We start from the raw sequence: 22,384 nt of genomic DNA on the forward strand, positions 1-22,384 counted from the left end.
CATTGCAGAAGCTGCAATAACATTATCTTGTCTTTTTTGGAAACAACTTGAGAACTACACTGGTTCCCCAAGGAAGATTAGAGGCTTGCTTCCAAGGGGGAAAAAAGAAAACAAAAATTATTTGAACTAGTAGGTTCAATTCTGTTTTCCTATTCCAATCTCACTCATTTACTAAAGACCAAATAAAAAAAAATATATATATATATATATAATATATATATATAATATATTATATAATAATATAATATATACTATTATATTATTATATATATATTATATATAATATATATATAATATATTATATTATATAATAATATATCATATAATATATATTTTATATATAATTCACCTATGTAGCTTCTGTAACAACACCAAAAGAAGTTGCATATCTTTCTAGGATTTATCTCACCCTATATTTGGTGAGTTTTGGTTTTGGTGAAAATCTGACACATCTTAGGAACGTAGACATACGTACATCAATGTTCATATATATACACGATGCCAAAGCCTGATGTCCTGAGGTCAACAGCAAAATTTTCAGTTGCCTCATTGGAGTTTAGACTGCTCCCACTAATTCCAAGGCCAGAGGACAATTGCAATTCTTTAGTTTCACCTCAAGTACGGTATGGGGCAAAATTACACACACATCTAGCAATGCCTGCATCAAGCCCATATCCTTCCTTTCAGGACTGTTCAAAAAAAAGAAAAAAAAAAAAAAGGAAATGATTTAGGTTCTCCCAAAATAATGTCTAAAAAGGAAGAGCTTATTCTCTAAACAATGAGTAAGCTCCCTGCCCCACTGACACCCTAAAGAGAAAATACGTTCTATCTAATTCTTTGTCCTACACAGGTGCTCAGACTACAAGTTGCATCCAGGTTTTCAGATCCCCTCCTCGACAGTCAGATTAAAATACGACTGAGTGAAGTTTTCTGCTTGAATACAGCATTAAAAGGCTAAGAAACATTCATCTACAGCATATCTGCAGTACACATCACCTCTGTGACTTTGCAAATAACCACCCAACTTCACTTAAAAGACAAGAAACATGGTATGTAAATATATATATGCATGGTTGGCTAGTGGAAATTATGTTTACAGAACTCCTAAATTCTAAAGAATTCCTGTGAGCAAATGATGAATTTTTTTGTTCATTCTCAGCACTACTGATCTTCATGCAAAAGTCAGAATTTGTGATGTAGAACAACTTAAAGCTGCAGCCTTCAGAAACATGAATTTAACTCGTTGAGTGGCTCTTTAACACGGCAGTGCAGGAAAACTGACTAACGTAAAACTGAAGTCTGTCAATAAATCTGCAGTATTATCAAGGATCTATCACACCAGCAGACAGCATGAAAATGCATACAGAGCAGCGATGATCTTTCAAAATAATTATCATGGTTAATCTGATCTAAATATGGTGGCATCAAGAAGAAAAAAGGCTTTTCAATAGAACTATCTTCTGAAACAAACATAAATTAAAAAAAGAGAGAATTTGTTAAGATTTAATATTCGGTAACATCTTGTTAATGGTTGAAATAAAAATACTGAGAATCCATTTCTTTGTTAATATGACAGATATGTATGTTTTCTTTTAGAAAATTTGGAAGACTTTAAAAGCTGAGTTTATTGCCCAAGATCCTTCATTAAAAGTAAGATTTTTAAAGAAGATACTGGTTTTGTTTGATTTAACAAGTGCTGGAAGATTTAACGTTGCTTAGTTTGACTCAGAATCATTGCAATTTCCATAATTCACATGCAGGTGAGTGACAAGATGCACACACAAAGTCAGAAGCACGAAGTGGCCGGGATTAACTTGCCTGTTAAAAATATATCGCTATAGCTTTGCAAAAGTTTCTTTAAAAGGAAATTCAAAGACACATCGAAAAACAGCCTTACTTCAGTATTTGCTGGGTTTATGATTTGCAAGACTGCTAGTTTAACCGCCTTTTTGATAAATCTTATCGATAAACAAACCACATTTTGCTAGCAACATCTGAAACAGCTACATGTTCTTGCCTTCCCCTTCAGTTTCTGCAGCACCTTCTTATTCTAGCACAGCTTCTCCCATGCCTCCCCCGCCCTTTCGTTTCTGGGTTCCTTACAGGCCTCTGATGCAGCCACCAGCGAAACCACAAGGATGCTCATGCACACAGAAAGAGCCCTCAGCAAAAGCAGCAACAGATGTAAGAACAAGCTTAACTTGTAAGTGTACTGTATCACTGACATACACAAGAAACTCGACTCAACCCTACAGTAAGTTTCGAGCCTCTTTATACTTTTAGCAGGCCACTGAGAGTCAGGGTCTTCATATCAGCGGTAAACTTGAGTGAATTCACCACTGAGCAATGCAAACTTACTTTTTGTACTAGGTTATTTTGCTGAAGATTTTAACTGTCATCTGACAAAGCATCAACTTCTCAGATACAGCTGCGTTTCCACATTCCCATGGTAAAGCATTCCTTAAAGCATCAGCTGTGGCCAAAATATGGGAGACTGCCACGACAAGCAAACCTAAACAAGCTTTATGGCATATCTGTGGAAGACCTAACAGTTAGGACAGTCAGTCTTTCCAAATATATTAGCCTAAAGAATTTTTAAAACATTTAGAGCAATACAAATAACTATTTTTACAACTTCATTACAAAATAACAACCAGGAGATCTATAGAGACACTGAAGTATCCTTGCCATGTTAGATAGCAGTATTATACTCTTCCTAATACTATACTCAATGCCCTTCAACTGAGAAGCACTAACTATATTTTCCATCAATCCTCACTTCCCTATTCTTTGTCTAAGTTAGATCTTGGATAATAAGAACTGTCCCATCCATCCACATGAATGGATTCGTGACAGAGATGCGGTTTATGCAGTTTCAAGACAAAGCCAAACATTTTTTCAGGACTCAAAATAAATTAGAAGGTAGAACAGCTCTCTGTTCTGATACCCCTTCTGATAAGGGAGGAAAATTCTGATACTGTATCTGTGAATCAGAAGCCTAGAGGCAGGACTTGGAAACTGAGATCCTCACATAACCCTGAAGATTTCATATAGTATCATATACGTCCCAAACGTTAGAGATAAGCAATATTAAATAGCAATGTTGCTTTTGTTACCAATGACAGATTTGTCTTTACGTACACATAATAGAAGCCCTATGGCCTCTTCTACTGTTAGATCGTGACATTTATTCATGCTTCTTGTCAGCTTCTCCATAAGGAATTATGTTTAGAGCTTATCTGGCTCTTCAAGTGAAGGGTATCTGAAGGCCTAATCAGAATGCCAAGTTGTTTTGAGATGAACCTGTAATCTGCAGTTCTAAATATATTAGAGCTGATTAAATTGTTGTTGTCAGAAATACTGATACTGATCAGTAGTTTCACTTAGTGAGACTAACATGCACTTCAGATTCTGCTTTGCATCTTAAATGGTACATTCATGCCTCATTAGAAGAGCAGATTTTTTCTTGTTTTGCTTTTTAAAAGTAAATACTCTCCAATGTAAATCTCAACAACAGCGAGCTTTTCTTCTTCCCAGCCTAGTTTACCTCTTGGATAAACAAATTTGCCCTATTTGTATAGGGCAACTTCCTAGGCATCTTTGAAGTCTCTGCTGTATGTTAAAGTCCACTTGTATACCATAGCTACTTTCCCAAAGTGCAGCACTAAGATCTTCAGCAGTTACCAAGAAACCTGACTCAGCAGTGGCTCCCAGAAAGGGGGATTTCTCAGACTACGCCATGTACCCAACTGTAAAAGCTCACTCTTGGAGGGGGGTGGGGGACAACAATGGGTGGGCACAAGAGAAAAGCTGAAGCTTCAGGACAAGTTTGTATCCTGCAGCATATTCCATCACACAGGCACATTCCTGCTGATATCTCAAGTACTCTGTGTCCTTTCCTTCCTTTCCCAATAGCATCTCAGTAAGACTGTATCAACAATCTAAACAATCTACTCCTCCACCTTCACTAAAGACTACCTAAAAAAAAAAAAAAAAGTTGTGATGCCAGGTGATTTTTTTTAGTACTGCTTTGATTTCGTTTTTAACATCTATAAACAGATCTACCTTAGTTCAAACCTCCAAAGTAACCTGATAAAGCTCTTTAAAAACATTTACCCTTTAAATAACTGAAGCATCCATTCAAAAATGTTTATATGGAGGTCCCAGAGTCATTTCAAAGTTAGAAAAATCTCTCTTTACAAGAAGAGGACAGTCTTTTTGAAACTTCCTAAAATAACGAGAACATCCATGGTGTATATTAATATACATTCCCACACATACACTTTACTATCCTCCAGCTATCCTCTATAAAAAGTATACTAGCCATATTCATTAGGCATGTCAACGCATTCAAAGTTTCGTAAAAACATAGGAAACAAAGCCAATAAACTGTCTTCATGGCAAGAACACACATTAGGTTCATCACAGAATGCCTGAGGTTGTAAGGTGCCTCTGGAGACCGTGTAGACCATTTAGCCTTCTTGCTCAAGAAGGTCCCCTAAAGCACATTACCCAGGATTGTGTCCAGACAGCTTGGACTTCTCCAAGGAAGGAGACCCCACAACCTCCCTGGGCAACCTGCGCCAGTGCTCCGTCCCACTTCCAGCAAAGAACTTTCTCCCTCATGTTCAGATGGAACTTCCTGTGTTAACTGCTGTTATTACTCTGTTATTAATTCATAAAGACTCAATTACTCTGTTATTAATTATGCCAATGCAAAAAGAGAGGGAGAAAAAGAAATCGGGAGATTTATAAAGACTTGAGCTTTATCAGGAAAATAACACAACAATTCGAGGAGAAAATTTCTTTTCAACTTGCCAGGAAAAGCCAATGAAAACTACCAGCATATGGATTTGAGTAAAAAGAGCAATGTTGGCATGGTGACCAGACTGGAAGTTCACAAAAATATCTTGTCTTTATTTCCACATAGCTTTTTTAGGAAGTTTATGTCAAGCTATGTTGCAGAACTATCTAATAATGAAGCAGATAAAAAAAAAAAAAAAGCAACAACCACCATCACCAAAAAAATCCTCTCCCTGCCACACTTCTCCACACCGCTTCTCCAGTAATTTAAATGATAATAGAAGCAAATGGGCAACCAGAGAAAGTGACAAAGAGTATGGACCCTAGTAGTAGGATTTTCTAAGCAGAATGTTTTCCAGGATTTACCCAGTCCTTCCCCTGTGAAGTTACACCTATGCTAGCTACTAAGCAGACTCCAGCAGGGGCCAGACCTGCTGTTCCACACCTAACCATTCTGCAAACACCAGCTTCCCAGAGGGCGATCGGATTGAGCTGTCCAGCTTCTTCGCAACAGCCAGACGACACTTCAACTCTCATCAGTTGCTACTTACAAGAGCAAACACACCAGTGCTACCCCACAAGAGAAGCCATCCAGCCTACCGATGGAGCTGCCTGACCCAGCCAGCCAGCAGCCACCTGACACCTGCTTCCCACAGGTAGTTGCTGGCTCCTGCAGGCACCTCCTCTGCTACCTCAGGTAGTGCTCGACCACTGTTGGTCCCTTGATTCTCACAAACAGCTCCTGAAGTCTCTCCTGGCACTGCCCTAAAAATAATATTTGTGAACAGCGGGATAAAATAAAAACAACCCCTATGTGGTTTTAATGTAGTCCCAGCCCCACGTATGAGTTGCAAAGTCTTTATGGACCATTCCCATAATTTATTTAGTAGCTGTTGCTAAACTAAGCTCACTACAAGGCAGGATTTCCTTAGCACTATCCCAGTTAGTATCAGTTTGCTTAAGTAGGTGCTGACATTTTGCTATGAGCTGAAGTTTACATTCAGAGGAAAAACCAAAATAGTTTTGGTACAGACAACTGACCAGCTGGGTCCAGGTAAACCAACGCCAACTCAGAAACACAGTGCAGAGAAACCCAGCCTAATCCTGCACAGCTAGGAACCAGAGCAAGCAGAGCACAGCACTGATGTCAGTAAAGATTTGCTCAGTCAGCACCACACAAGCAGCTGTAAGGCCTTTTGGCCATAGCAGCTTTTTTGACCTTAAGGTCACACTGCACTTTTCTGCATTTCCTAGCACAACATATGTTAGTTTTGCACCATAAAATTGTTCTTTCTGTAAAAGACACATGTAAAATTATAGTCTAACTTTATCAGAGCACACAATTCCAAAGATGGGGTTTTGTTTAGCAATTTCATTGAATTTTCTCCAGAGTCTCCAAAAAGATAAGATCCATCCCAAATCGGAGCCAGCGGGAATTTCACAACAGCTGTTACAGTTAACGTTCATCTTTTGTCTCATTCCTCACTTTTCTCATAGCTACGTTATTTCATCAATTGAAACAAGCTCCTCTCACCTCCTGAGGGAGTTCCAGCTTCGACCTGTCATCCAATCCATTGGAGTGCAAGCCCATCAGGTAAGGGACAGGAGCATCAAGAAAATGGAGGAGGGATGCTGGAAGGATAGGAACATACACATGCTGCCACTGAAATGGAAACATTAGTGCTGTGATGGTCTCTGCCACAGTCATCAGTCTCTGATAATCTGAAAAAGAGCAAGAAAAAAAATCCTTTTCATAAAGATATTTAAGTCATTCTGAATTAAAGAAACGAGAGCTTGCTGTAAAACCACAAAACTCGCTACTAACTGAGCAGCATCTTTAATGAAAGCCAACACTTGTACACCAAGCCCATTTTGCTGAAACGACAAAGAGAGCTCAACACAAAGTAGGTCATTCCACGAGTCACACGGAAATGAGCAAGTTAGGTCTTAGCACCCTTTAGGTCACCCTCTGCTACCTCATCCAGGGTTACAAGCAGGTCCACCATTCGAGCGTGGAAGCTGTATTGTAATTGTCTAGGAAATACAGCGGAAATATTTTATTTTCTCCATGCTTATGGCTTTCTATGCAAGCCTTGGATGAAAACCAAGGCATCTGGTATCTCTCAGATAAACATTTCTAAAAGAGTGCTTAACCGTCTATAAAGCATGCTGCATAGTAGCCAACCCAATAGTGGGACCGAAATATCTGCGTAAGAAATAAAAAGGATTGGCTTCATTTGTCCTTAGAAACACATGACCAAACTCTCAGTTCAATGTAAAAACAACTCTTCCTCACAGCATTTAACAGCAGTGCTAGCTGCACCTATGCAACATGCATACAAAAAGATCTTTTTTATTCAGCAGCTGGTGTCTAGAGCAGTTAATATTGCAGTATGCTGGGCCAAAACCTCCCCCTCCTCTTTTATACTCTGGAATCTTCTCTAATGTTTTTTGATATCTATACCCTGCAAAAGAGGCAACACCAGATGAACTGAGAACATGTGGTTTAATGCAAACAACCACTAAAACGTTCAGAATGCTTCTGAGCAGCCAGGCTGGAAAGCCCATAAAGCAAGCTTGTAAGACTAAGACAGCTCCTATCGTCAATCAAGCTATAAATACAGTACAAGCTGTAAACAAAGGATGCCTTCTGCATGATTCTGCAACAATACCTAATTCCAGCCAGAAAGGGAGGCAGAGGGAATAGGAGGAAGGGAAAAATAATAATAAAAAAAACCAACAGCATCCTTTGTGCGTGTGTGTGTATGCATGTGTGGTGGGAGGAGGTGTCTTCCAACACATTCATAAGATTACAGACAATGTGATATTGCAAAAGCAGCCTGAATGCACAGGTTCAGGCATGGAAGTTTCTGAAGCTGTTACTACACTGTTGCAGAGTGGATATGAAGAGTGCAAACAATATTTGTTCTAAACAAACGCTCCAGAGTGAAATTAAGCAGTTCCTGGCATTCATGATTCGTTTTGCGTGGAATCGAAGTTAGAGAGTCTGGGGTCTGCAAGAGGAACTCACCACAGGTTTTGCTACTACCAGCAGTCAATTCTGCAATCCAGACTTTCAATTTTCAGTTTCAGATCAAGCTACGCCTGGCAAAAAGGTTACTGCATAATGCTACTCCTCACGGTCTCACACCAGATCTGCTGTGCTGGTGCTCCTTAAATTAAAACGAGCTAGGATGCCTTAAACAGTTCTATGTTTTTGCAAGTAGCATACCTGGACTGAAGCACGTTAGGGAACAATTCAATCAACATTACTAGCAACACTGCCCTATTCTGCCTGGACACCAGTTTCTGCCTGCACAGTTACTGGTTTGCAGCTTTAATCACAGACCGAATGCTAAGAAGTGATGAATTAATGATAAGCTTTGGGAAGAAGAATCTACCACATGCCCTGTTTTCTTCAGCATTAAAAGCTACTTTAAAGAAGCCGGAGATACACAAATATTCCAGCTGGTTCATATTCAGCTTGTTTATCTGAAAGAACAAGTCTCAGAATAGAAAGTGTTTTCCTACTACACACACGCAAAAAAAAAATCATGCCTAATTCTGCTGGCTAATTTAAATACAACTTCTCTCTCTGTCATTATGCTAACTTTAGTATTAGCCTTTCAAATTAATTACAAAGTTAAATCAATAATTCAAATTTTCTATCCACTCAGCAACTACCTCCTGCAACCCAGCTGCCTGCAAACACACTCTCTGATCCTGGAGAGCCACACGGCATGAGCCATTCCCAGACACCTGACCTGCATCACCACAGCCTGCCAAGAATGGTCACTACATTCGGCAGGCTTTGTGCACTTCAGGAGCCAGTGACAAAAGGATAAAGACAAGAAGCCTGCAAACAGAAACCAAAATAATTTGAACGCTTTCTTAAGTTATACCTATCCAGCACGGGTGGGGTGTTTCATTTGCTTTACAAAAAAAGGGAAAGCAGCGTATTTCTGATATTAAAGAATTACGAAGGATTTAGGGGAAAAAACAAACAAACAAAAAAAAAAAAAAAAAACACCACACAACAGGTAGGAAGTGCTTCAGTAGCGGTGCTAATCTTGGTTTTGAAACTTTATGCTTATTCTGGTGCCAATGCCACAGGCTTTGTATTGTGCAAGAGCTCTGGTAGAGGAAAAGTGACACACCACTAGGGCACTTTGGATGGCAAGTACTTAACTGATCAACGTGCAAGGAAAAAAAACAGCTACTTTCTTTTAGATGACAAAGAAATACTGCTATATTTGTCAAATAATTTCCATCCCCCATGCCACTCGCATACTGTTAGTTTAAAGCAGAGTTGCCCTTACAGTGCAGGACCGCTACCACAGACAAGTTTGGACATCTTCAGAAAATACGTGACTCAACTAGAAGGATGTGCTATTTGACAGGGTTAAGCCTCTCCTTAAGCTGAAGAGGATCAGAAAGTGAAAAAGAGTTACATAGGCAGTCCCTGTAGGCACATGACATGCAGCTGAGCCATCAGAAAAAAGCACTGCTGGACCTAGAGTTTCCTTTAGGCATGAAAAAAAAAAAAAAAAAAAAGTTGTACTGAGAATAGGTATTCAGTATGTCAGGCTCCTTAGGAAGAAACATGCACTTCTTTAATTGGGCTTTTTACTGAAAAAAAATAAAAGTAATAATAATAATAAAAAAAAACAACCTGCTACTGCAGTAAGAGAGAATTGTGGTTAGCAGCGGCAGTGGGTCAAAGATCTTCCTATTCGTGTTCACTTTTTGTGTCTGACAGGCTGGTTACAGATGCCTGCACCAAACAGCAGTTCTCCTAAGTCGTTGAAGGCATAAGAAAACATCTTATGCCATGACTGGAGTCTGCCAACGTGGGACCACCAGGGCAAAGAAATTAAAACTAATACTTCACATCTCCAGAGGGAACATCATCGTAAGCAAGTGAAGTAGATGGGGGGAGCGATTCAAAGTCAACGCAATCAACTAAAAAACTGTAATTTTTTACTTGAAAATGGCAGCAGCCAGAAAATACAAAGAAAAATAAAACTGAGCAAGATCACCTGTGGCAGTGGTGCATTGTATTTCTCCTTTTATTGTTTTTAGCTGTTTAGAAAAGCTTCCTCCAAGCAAATTTTGCAGCTGTCCTAACTCAGTGCACACTTTTCAGAAAAGCTCTAGGTGCTCTAGAGATAAGAAATAAATCTGCTTCACAGATGTAAGAGCAACATAAATTGCAGGAATGCAAATCAGCTTCTGCAAAATAACCTAGTGAGGGCACAACTAAAGGTCTCCTTCAGCACCACTGTCTTCTCATATTTTTGCCTGAATTCCTTAGTAGCAGCTCAGCACTAGGAGCAGCTTTGGGTTCTTCATCACCTCATAGGCATGGATGTTCCTCTAACGCTTTCCCAAGCGGGAGAGGCAATTCTCACAAAACAACAGTCAAATCAAGGAGCTCATTCCTTCCCTACATTTGGAAGGCACTGATCCCAAACATACAAGCTGTGCCAATATAGTGGGACAAAAGAAGAACTTCCAGAAGCATAATGTCAGAAACATGTCAAAGGAATCTCAGAAGCAAAACACACTCGCTGCCAAGTGAAGTTACTCCAATTCCAAGGACAGCCAGCAACTTAAAATGCTACATAATTTGTTTCAAAAAACAAATGTATCTGGCTGCAAAGCCCTCCAAGAGGAAAAAAATAAAAAAAGTAAACCTCATTAGCAAACCCTCTTATACTGTCTTAAATCTAAATCCAGCAATCTCATCTGACCTAGGAGAAGTGATCTCAGCAGTTTCAGCTGTCACAGGTTTGGGCACCAAAAGATTTACAAAAACCAAAGGATGCTGAAACAAATAAGATTTAGATTCACAAAGACAACCTAGACCTCGCAGAACTGTTTGTACAAGAACATGAGCAAGCCCTTTCCAAAAGTTCAAGTACTTTCTAGTTCCACTCAGAACTGAGCACACCATCATCCGTATCTAAAAAAAAAGCAAAAGAAGGAAATGGTAAAGGTACAGACAACCAGCACCTCAGTCAGATTTTCCCTTTTCCTACTGATAACACTCTTTTAAACATCAAAGCAAGCAATCACTCTACCAATTTTCTACTTCACTGCCACATAAAAGAAAACAGAGTAACTCAGAAAAGACATGAGATTTTTCAGGAAGAAAAACTTGATTTCTAGGACTTAAAAAATACTACCCACTCCCATTTCAGATAATAAGAAAATAAAGAATGTCTTTATCAAAAGCATTTTAGAAAAGTCTTCATCTTCTGTGCTGGCAACTCCAGCAGTATCCTGTATCTTCTGTTATTAACTCACTAGTAGCTTTGACAGTAAATTCAGTAAATAATAGTAAACTGCCCCAAAAAGCTGTGTTGCTTTTTACTTTGTTTTTGTTGTTGTTTGTTTTTGTTCTTGTTGTTTTGTTTGTTTGTTTGTTTTAAAGAAAAATAGCAAGAAAAAAAAGTCCAAGATTGAATACTCCAGAAAGTACGTTTCAAAAACCCTACAGCTACTGAGGAAGCACTAGATTGCTAAAATTGATGGACAAAAGTCAACAAACAAATAATGAAATTTATTTTCTACTAGAAGAGGACTTTCAGCCAAAAACTATAAGTGAAAGCTTGATACACTCAGACAAGACACTTCATTAAGGTGTAGAGAAGCCCAACTCATCCGAAGTTTGGTATAAGGCAGGGGAAACAGTGGACAGAAAATGCCCAAGATCCAGGGCTACAGGCCTTGGGTTGCATTAATCCCTTTCTCTTGATTTCTGTATGTCTGTGTGTGCAGTCAAAAATCTCACATCCCAGAGCTATTTTAAGCTACATTAATTAACCACCGATCAGACACTCGGAAAGTGCCAAAGGGGAGAAAAAGTCAAGCCTATTAAGGTGACGTTGGAAACAAAAGCCAGAACATAGAAGGCCGGGCCACACGGGAGCTGAGGGCCTGCCCAGGAGAAGCGAGTAAAGGGCTGGAAAGGGATCCAGGAGCACTGCTGTGGGCACTGCTCATCCTGACGGGCTTCCAGCTGGCTGGGCACACACACACGTCTGCCCCGTGACACCTCAGGAACAGCTACGGGCTGACCGGGCCCCGTCTCCAGGTGGAAGAGGTGGGGTTTGAATCTTGCTCTGGTGACACAGTGCTGTCTGCATTAACAAGCTTTCCCTAAAGCCCAAATACATAAATGTCTAATCCAGTTCTGGAGAAAACACAACAAAGTTTGTCTGTTAGCCAAGTATTTCCAGATCTTCTGCGAATAATATGCAAAGTGTTGCCTGGACCTACAGATCCCCTTAGGCATGGCGTAAAAGAAATTTTATTTATTTATTTATTTATTAGGTCCAAGATACTAACTACTAATACCATCAAGTTTTTGTTTTTTTTTTTTTGATGATGTTTGAACAACTGCAGAGTTTTTCTCTGGCAGTTAGCATTGTTTACACAATGCAGCAAGCCATAATGCCTTACTGCCATCATATACTTTTGATCGCCTTGACCATCACACGAAATCATTCTTTGGCTTTAGTCTATGCACGCATCTCAACGCACATACACATCTTTATTTCATGTTTAAATTCATGGATAAATTTGCTAATAACTGCAGGACATATTTTATAAATGATGACTATTTGTTTTCCACATATTTCAGTGACAGCTCAATGGAAGAAAATACTGAAAACAGATTTCCATACCACCATAAGCTATCCTGGGACTCACCTTAGGGTCTTCTAGGCTTGTCATTATTATAAAACCGTTCAAAATGCAGTCTATCTACTTTAATCCATACCATTAGTCCAAACTCATCTATTCATAATGTTAGCCATGTTAGGGCAACTAGAAGTAGAAAAAAACTGGCATAATTCCATGTACTCTCTTTTAGACTAACAGGATGTAGAGTAAGAAGCTCTGTATTCAAAATATTTTAACATAGCATAGTTCCTGCCTATGGTCTTAAAAGCAATTTATTTTTTTTACATGATATCAGCAATAACCATTTCAGAGCTTAACAGAGACTTGGAATTTAAATCCAGGCAAACTACATTTTTCTGATAATTTTATTTCAAAACAACAACTGAAATGTGACTGTAGGTACTCAACGAAAAAACTAAGTTCATACCGTTAATTCTTTTTCAAAACCATACATAGCTTTTTATCTTCTCAAAATTCACAGAGAGTTTGGCAGAGATGGGAGGGAGAATTCAGCAAAGTAACTGGAGAGGAACATGAGAGAAAGCGTACTACCCTACCCAACCACAGAACACTTCCAGAGACAACAATAAAATGGACAGTCAGTCCATGAACACAGGAGATAACATGAAAGCCTAAGTTTTTACATTTAGGTGTCTAGAAACAGGAACCAAAACAAAGCTCTTTGCAACTTGAGATCTTTTCTTGACATTAAATCCTGTATATAGATCAGTCTTACTCTATTAGCATGATAATGTTGCGCTGTAGGTGTGTTTTCCTTTTTTTTTTTTAATTTTAAAAATTCCAGACATGAAAAGCCCTTGTGCCAGTACAACTACCAGATAAGAAAACAAAGATCAAGTACTCACGCTGTGAATAAAGCAGTATCTGAAATTCCAAGAGGGCACAGGTAAAGAGTTGAACCACATTTTCCACTCCAAGCAATTCAAAAACTTCTTTAACTGGAAAATCAAATAATGGTAGTTCGTTGGTGCTTGGCCTCTGGCAGATAATTGGTCCATAAACACCTGAAAATTTTAACGACCTTCCTGCTGGAGGAAGAGGAACCTCATACAGAATATTGTAGATGTAGCTTTCTAAAGGTAGAGGTGGCGGCTGAGGTGAAGTCACTGCTTGGTGAAGTTGTTCTAGTACTTTCTTACAAGCTTTCATGAAAGACATTGGAGTAATCAGACAAATGCACTTTGAGACATAGAGCGTGTCTCTGCTAATGTCATACGAGTTAAAACGCTGTAGCTTTGAAACAGAAGTGCCATTGCAGTCCCCAGTGCTGCTGCAGCTATCTTTGTCATTTGTGGGTGGAGTATGAAGAATGTCGTATTCAGCATTGTGCATATGATACAACGTCTGCATTGCACTGCAGATCTGTTTGCTAGTAACTTCCTCAAAGAATGTGAGAGAAAATCCAAATGTCCGTGAGCCATCTTCACGAGTAATAATAAAAGAGTGGAACTGAGGTTCTCTAGAATCTGCTTGTGTCTTGAAAGCAAGCCCTTTAGGCATACACAGCTACAAAAAAAAAAAGAAGGGGGGAAGGGAAATAGTATCAGTTAACACTTTTTTCTATCCTCCTGCCTCATTAATGAATGGAGCACTCATTAAAATAGGATTTAGAATCCATAGATTGCTATCACATTTCAGATTAAAAATGTATTAAGTGTTACATCTCTGTACAATATATTTATACATATTCAAATTAGAAAAAGTAAACATGTTGAAAGGACTCTATGTGGTTTCTATTGAGAGCAATAACCATTTTGTTACAAACCTCAGTGATAATAAAACAACAAAATACAAACTCACATAAAAGTATTTTATTCACTAGGGCTAGAAACCAGACAAAGTACTATATTTGATCTAAATGAGAAAACTACACTGAACAGAAACTCATGCGCAAAGATTCATTAATCACACTAACTTATTTCTCCAAACTATTCTGTAAAATGTAACAGAAAAAGTTGTAAAGAAAATAAAAAACGTCCTATGTATGCATCACTTATCAGTTTTAACTAGGTTTAACTAGGTTCCTTTAAAAAATATCTCAATTAAGTGAGAAAATCTTTGAGCCTGCAAAATTCAAAGCAATTTTTTTTACAGTCTATAACAGACTTCATACAATGACTTTTTTTTTTTTGTCAAGGAAAACACAAGCGAATGCCTCCACTTATTAAGGTAGGTATTTGTCTTAAAAGCAAAAGTCATTAAGCGATACTGACCATTCCCACTGCATCCTGGTCAAAAGGGTTCCATTCAACATTCTCAGGATAGCGAGCAAGAACTTTGGACTTAAATGTGCGTCTTAACGGAGTCTGTTCAAAGTTTTCCCCTGAAGGTGAAAGAAAGACACTGAAGTAAATATTTTGTAAATATCTCTTTTTAAGCTCAAACAAGGCCAAAAAGCGGGACATCAGCAGGTAGATGTGAGGATTAAGTGATTTAAACACACACATTCCTTTTAAGAGAAACAGAAAATGCAAGACAGTTAGTTAAAGCATATAATTAGACTGCAGATATTAGCAAGGATTGGCACTGTAACATTTTTATATCATTAAGTATCTGTGCTTTTCCTTAAGTGTGACTGTCTTCGGACTATGATTGTGACAGAAATTCTCTGAATTACTCTTCAAATATTTCAGATTCTCATTAAAGCATAATTAAAGCTTAAGGTTCAGTGAAATTTTGTTACTGAAGAAAAGCACAAATAGACAAGAGACAAAGATGATGCAAGTTTAAGATAAACACAGAAGTGGCATCACTTAGTTAGTTTCTTCTTCAAGACTTAGCAAAAAGGGTATCCACCATCTATTACAAAACATTGGCTGTGAAGAGAGAGTCTAAAGGGTTAAAAGATCAAGAGGCATGAAGATAGGGTATCAGGAGAATAAAAAATTGTGCTGTTTTTCCCCACACTTTTTCCTTTACCTTCTGTTGCACTTGAAATGAAACGGCTGGCACCATCTCGGGTTTTAGAGGCCTGTATATACTGGCATAAAGCTATATAACAAATAAAAACAACACTGCATTATACATTTTATACTGTCAACTGTAATTATCATAGCTAAGACATACCAGCAAGCAACACGTAGGTATTCTATACTGAACTAGCATGCACAACAGAGAGTCTACTCTCCCAATGTGGTTTCTCTACATACACAGCGTTATACAAATGTCACATTTCAGACAGATATTTCTTGAAGGAGATGATCGATATGTAACAGCAGCTCCCAGTTCCTGTACTCTCAGCCACTATAGTGATGCAACAACAGTAATTAGTTACCTGGTAAATGAAGGAAAGTGTTACATGTTAAACTGTAAAATACTCCCGAAGAGCAATTGATGCAATTAGCCCCAAGGACAAGAGCATTTGAAGGCCTACAGAAGTAAATGTATGAATTTAAGCAGCACGGTTCTAACTTTTCACAGATTCTGTCCGTACACTAGACTGACTGATAAAACCTCGCTTATAACCTCTCTAATTTTCCCTAGAGCAACAAACGTCCACTGTGATACCAGGAAGTAACTACACAGTTACTCTTCTGAATGCACACAGTTTCTTCAAAAAGAAAAAAAAAAAAAAAAAAAAAAAAAAAAGGAAATGAGAGAGCACAACTGCGTATCTTAAAATAAGCTTTGCTCTCTTACCAGAATGCAATTAGCTAAGCAATCATGCAGCTGTTGGCAGCTGCACTAACAATCAGTCAGAATTACATGAAATCATATGATTTAAACAAATCAAACTATTTCAGCAACACCTGCAAAAGAGAAAACACTCTTCAACTCCTCTCTTATTTCCTTGCGCGCTGCAATTACATGGCAATAGAAACTGATTTTGAAAATGGTTGGGTTTGTTCTCTACTTTTACAGTAGTATTTAAGACTCAGTTGCTAAACCAACTAGGATCTTTATTCTGGGGAGCCCTCACTTCCACAAAGTAGCCACGCAGAGGTGGTTATAACACTGCCTGTAGACAATAAAGAACCTGACAAACACATCACCCTACAGTCAAGAAAGCTTTGTTTCCAGAGAATGCTTACAAGTACTTTGAGGGTTAATGTCACCTCAGTTCGGATCTGGGCTTAAGTACATCCTAAATATTCCCTCAGGGACCTTATCCTGAATCAGGACCTAGGACAGGTCTCACAGTACCTAAAATACTCCCGTCCATTTCATTGATCTCATTTTATAGCACTGAAATTAAAGTGGGGATTTTTTTTTCTTTTTGTCTCAAAAGCAACAACTCAACTGATTTTCCATTAAAAAAGTGTCCCTGACTAGATTTGTATTATTTTGTTCAATGATATCATTGCTCAGAGAAAAAAAATAATGCATATCCGGGAAGTCAGAAATATGTATAGAGAGACAGATTTGGGGAAAAAAAATAAAAACTTCCCTAAGATAGAGCCGTATTGGGGAAGAGTAGAGTCAAAGACACAGAACACTTAATAACAACACTTACACAAGAGCTAAAAACCTTAGATGATGGAAATAAGGCTATAAAGAAACTTCCGATCCCCCAGAAGGAGAAAGAAGAGAAGATCACATCTCTGCTCACTGACACATACACTTGGTAAAGAGAATCCTCTCTAAAAGAGGTTTTAAAAAATAAGTCAGGAGGTTTAACACACCTACTTGTTTTCTATATTTACATCTGTGCAGATGATGTCATGTCAGCTTTTTTTTTTTTTTTTTTTTTTTTTTTTTTAAATAGCTGAGGAAAAACCTCAGACATTTACCAAGCTGGTTTGTCCCCCCTCTCCCCATAGGTAAGGAACAAATCTGAATGTCAAGTTTTCTCCTAATCTTGGAAAGCACACATCACAACCCCTGGATTCACTGACGTGCAAGATCACACCCATTTTCGAAAGAAAAAAACAATTTGTGACTCGAACACCTTCTCATTAGGATGATCAATAGTGTAAAATATATGATAATGCTCTTACTTTCTGATCACAGAAAAACACCACCAACGTCCAGACAGAAGCGTACATGCCTTCCTGCATTTGATCAAACAATTCAGCTACTGCACTGCACAGCTCTTGTCAGAGAGCCTCTACACTTCTTTCCTGGTTTCGTACCTGTCTTGCTGACTTTTGCATGATGCTCATCATCTTTAGCACATCGGCACGGTTTTTAATTTATCAGCTCTCTCTTTGTTAGAACCTCAATGCTTGTAACACAGCAAACCACCAGACCTTCAGGCCAAGCAAGGCTGCATTCAGAAGATACCGATGGGGCAGGGAATCTCAAGTGAGAGCTCACTGACACCTGCAAAGTTCGACCCGGGAACAGAAAGTGGATCTGTGCAACTCCGGGACACCGACTAGACTATTCTCTTGCCATTACAACCAGTAAGAACCTGAGCACCTGCATTGCCTCCCCTTTCATTTCTTCCACTGACCACCTAGTGCTCATCACTAGACATCCATCAAAAGACAGGAAAAAAAATCCACAAACAACATTTGCTTATACCCAGTGACCAAATGCAATTAACCCTTAATTTCTAAATCTATGAGCACTTAGAAGCTTCTCACACACAATCCTTGCTCCAGCAAAACACCAAGTGCAGCAGATCTGCAGAAGGCAAAAATAAATACAGGCTTCAAGATCCATCTCTTCATAAATCAGAAATCTGATTAATTTAGTACTCATTGAAAGGGTTTTGATAAAAACTCTGAAGAAAGGTTTTAACAAATGCAGGAGGAGAAATGTCAGAAATTGACAAGTTTTATTCTAGACCTGAGAAAATTAAGATGTAAGAGAATATAAACTGATAAAAATATGATGCATCGTACAATTTTCAGAATGTCCTACGTGTGAGAACTTGAACTCTATTAAAGGACTACTACCACCAAATCCTGCTTTTCATAAGGTTCCTCTCTTTAAAGGATTCCAGCCTATGCATCTGTACTTTGGGCTTCCTAATTGCATGCACATTAGAAAAGCTAATGCACACACGCAGGATATTGTACATTTGAGCTAACAGCACCGTCTCATCTTACTGAGTGGTATTTTAGCCAGACACCTAATGCTGAACGTAAGCCATATCCAAGGTAGATTTGCAGCACATGCAGGCAGCCTCTGGCTCATTTTTAGGCTCCACCTTGCTCTTACCTGTGACTTCTCTCGCTGCTCCACCTGCAAGCAGAAGATAGCAGTGCCTGTCTCGGGCTGATCAGAAGCTGGGCTTACAAACTCAAAAACAGACCCACTACATGGAGTTCCTAATCCGTGGGACACAGCATTGCTTTGGGAGTACCTGCATACAACTATCCCTGTCGATGTAAACAACTTTTCTACAAGATTACACAGGGGGGAAAAACTTAGAGAAACTAGAGTGAAGCATAGCGTCTTGCTGGTTATTGAAGGATGCTATCTACCAAGCTTTCCTCAGCTTTGAGGTGGGGTAAAAAGAGGAGTGAATCCCAAAGGTCTTCTACCCTTTCCTGACTTACTCTGAAAAAAAAAAAAAAAAAATCAATTTGTTACCTTCGCATTCCTAAGGAAAAGAAAAAGGTCCTCCCAACAAAGTAATAGGAAAAGTGGTTATGCAACTTGTAGGCTCATCTACTCATGACTTCCTCCCAATATATAAGCTGTAAAAATATACTTCTCAGTTGAAACTTGTAAGTGAAAAGGATGAAATTTTGAGTTCTCAAAAACAAGAAGGAAAACAAGCCCCCTCTGAATGGCTGGGAATTCAGACTGAAAATCCTGCCACCACTGACACACCTCTCACTCCTTTCTCCTCCTTTCTGACTCTGCCATTGGCAATATCATGTCCACAGAACTGGGAGGACAATTCATGGCTGCTGTCACTGTTATTAATCTCATGTAACCATCCCATGTAACCATGTGGAAAGATATTTCCTGTCAAACCTTCACGTGTGGTCACAAAATAAACTACAGCTGTACTGAAACTCCTACCACATACACCATAAATCCAATCATACACATCTTTCCAGGTAGCTTATGGAACAGAAGCCACACACGTTCAGATGGATTGTTAATGCCATTTCTAAATTTCCAATGCAAGTTCCCAAGGAAACCTTTACATGATTTACATGTGACTAAGAACTGCACAGGAATCTCTCCCTGCAGCGTGGCTGGAAAAGCCTCTGACCAGCAATCTGCAGGGTGGGATCTGGCTCAGTTTTCCTGCTCTGACAATAAGTCAGAAGCAGCTATCCTCATTACCAGAAGTGCCTGACAAAAGATCTGAATGGTCACGCAACACTGATTTTAAAGAATCATTAATACTGCCACCTTCATTTGTTCACTGAGCACGCCGATCTGCTCAAGATAATTACAAAACAAAGAAATCCAGAAAGCCCTACCCATCCTGATTAAGCAGTTTGTTGCTTTCACCCTGTCAAGCAGCTTATTTCTCTAAACTCCCGTGACATAGCCTGCTAGTCATTCCCTTCATTCAGCTTTGGTGTATTTTTATTGCATACCTGATATCTTTGAATGGAAAATGGTATTAGAGAGAGTATGTAATCAAAACAATATGGTTATATTTTGCACATAAGAGCACATTCGCATGAAATTTTTTTTCAGCATACAGAAGTTGTACATATAATTCCTGATGCCATTAAAACGAGTGTCTTGTTTATATGTCTAGATATAAAGATAAATAATTTTCTGGAAAGAACGTGATGCTTAAAAATTAAGTTTACTGAACATAAAATCTCTCCAGCTCTAAAATCCATGGTCCAAGTCTAAACAAAAATAGTTGGCTGGCAAAACAGGTAGTGTGCTTATTTCTGGAATCCACACTGTAGAAATTACAAAAGAATGGAGCAAATGAGAAAAATTAGGACAAGGTTGGAGCGAGTGGAGGATGACAACACTGCAGAGAAGAGGTCGCATGTACCCTGGGAGATCTAATGACTTCTTTATTAGCCAAACTGTCAGATGACCAACAGTTGACCTGCTCACACCGTAAAATACAGGTGATAAAGATGTCTCTAGACATCAGTCGTGCCAAGAACCAATGTCTTAAAGCTAAAGCCAAAGCAGATGTGTTAAAAATAACACTCACCACATTTCTAATTGCCAATAAAAACAGTCAAATATTCTATTTTCAAGTCTTAAGAGAAAAAATGGGATAACCAAACAAAAGATTAAATTTGATGGCCTTCATCATAACAGATGTGAAATGGGATAGTAATCTCATTGAACCATTCTAGTCAGAAAGACAGACAGGGATGCTTTCTATCACAGAAAAGATTTTTCAAGTCCCATATTCTACTATTAAAGCAAAGTCATTTAAACGCATAGCTAGAGAACTGTTAATATTCCAATAATTAGGCAAAGTTCACTTCAAAAAATGAAAATAAGCAGTACATTTATCTGATCCCTTTTTAAACAACCATTAAGCCATATATAACTGCAAATAAACTACAACCTATGAAACACTCGGTTTGGCAGATTAAAGTAATAAATTCATTAAACAAGAATTCTTGGAGTAAAAACTACCATTCAAGGAAAGCTACAGCTGCCAGGGCTGTAAGCAGTCACTCCATCAACAGAGAAATGCGTTCCCGTGATTTGCTTCCTTCCTCCCAGCTCCTCCTCAGGCAGAACTGCACGTATTTCTTGTCAGAGAGGATTCCCTTTCTGAGAGAACCTCCTCCTTGCATATACACCAACATGAATTCTTCACTTTTATGCTGAAACTCATTAGCCCACCGTCCTGCAGTTCTGTCCTCTCCTCTCCCCGCTGCCAGCAAGACCACCAGGCACAGTGCCAGCCGAAGTGGTGGTTCCACCAGGTCATTTGCTGCTGGAATCGGAACTTCAGCAGTCTTGAAAGTGGGTCAGGTTATCCATATCAGAAAATTCATATTCTTCAGTATCACATTTGTTTTCTTGCAGAGGTGCTGTCTTAGCAGCTGAAATCAGGGGTTTCATCCACTGTATGTAGTGAATCAGGACTTTTGTCAAATTGGACCGTCTCCAATAGCTGTTATTCCATGGCATTTGTAACAAATCCACAACCTATGACTCTCACGTCTGTGTCTTTCTCTAAAGACTTCGTTAAGCAAGTTACTGTTCTACTTTCGCTGACAAAAGAACTCAAAGACAAAGTAAGTCTATTGCCTACCTTTCTAAAACAAAGGTAGGAAAACGTGTTAGGGACACACCACCCTATACTTAAGCATAACTGAATCGTGTGTTGGGTGGAGTGCCATCCTTCATCTGTAAGAGTCAAAAGATTTTCTTTAGAGGAAGCAGAGAGAAGAGGAAGAAAATAACCAGTGCGATGAAAGGCCCCAATTTATTTTTGGCCTATTTGTCAACTAAGGAATGCAAGCTTGCTTCTAACAATCCCTTATTCCGATCCCATGAGAACATGTTCCTTTCAGTACGCAACATACATTTTAACATTCAGTGGAGAATACAACTATTCCTCCTGCAGTCACTAAAAATATGAGAAGGACAAAAAGACAGGTTAACTCTAATCTGCTGACTGTAAAAGACCCTGATGTTTTCTTTTTTTCTTTTGCTTTTCCTATTTTTAACAATTGTGATATGAAGAACCTCACTGTGAACTGAAATAAAAAATATGAGTTAATTTCACAGTGTAACTGGATATTTGGTGTAAATTCCACTGGATACCAATGATATCTTGACCATCCATTGCTTCAATGGGATAAATTCTTGTAAGCCTTCGATGACAAATGAGAATAAAGAGATGAACAGAGATCTATCGTTTAACTCTGTATTCATCTAGTTGATAACAAAACACATTGCCACACCACTGGAATAGTTTCAAAATTGCCACAGCATTTTGAATGTACCACGGAAAAAACAGCTGACAACATCTGCACGCCGTGACTGCAAGGTCAGAACACCAAAAGCTTTGGTTTGT

General features: G+C 38.7%; 1 protein-coding gene across 4 annotated transcripts in view; it reads right to left on the reverse strand.

Moving 5' to 3' along the window:
* Positions 1 to 22,384, reverse strand: part of DENND5A (DENN domain containing 5A) — a 62,634-nt gene that overhangs the window by 32,412 nt on the left and 7,838 nt on the right. For all 4 annotated transcript variants that reach the window (XM_082762657.1, XM_082762655.1, XM_082762656.1 and 1 more), the window contains 4 exons: positions 15,433 to 15,504; positions 14,727 to 14,836; positions 13,359 to 14,019; positions 6,338 to 6,525 (listed from right to left, as the gene is read on the reverse strand). In XM_082762657.1, the coding sequence (XP_082618783.1) occupies positions 6,338 to 6,525; positions 13,359 to 14,019; positions 14,727 to 14,836; positions 15,433 to 15,504 (1,031 nt within the window). The remainder of the gene's footprint in view (positions 1 to 6,337; positions 6,526 to 13,358; positions 14,020 to 14,726; positions 14,837 to 15,432; positions 15,505 to 22,384) is intronic.

Source organism: Aythya marila (assembly GCF_965140915.1).
Source record: "Aythya marila genome assembly, chromosome: 5".
NCBI lineage: Eukaryota > Metazoa > Chordata > Aves > Anseriformes > Anatidae > Aythya > Aythya marila.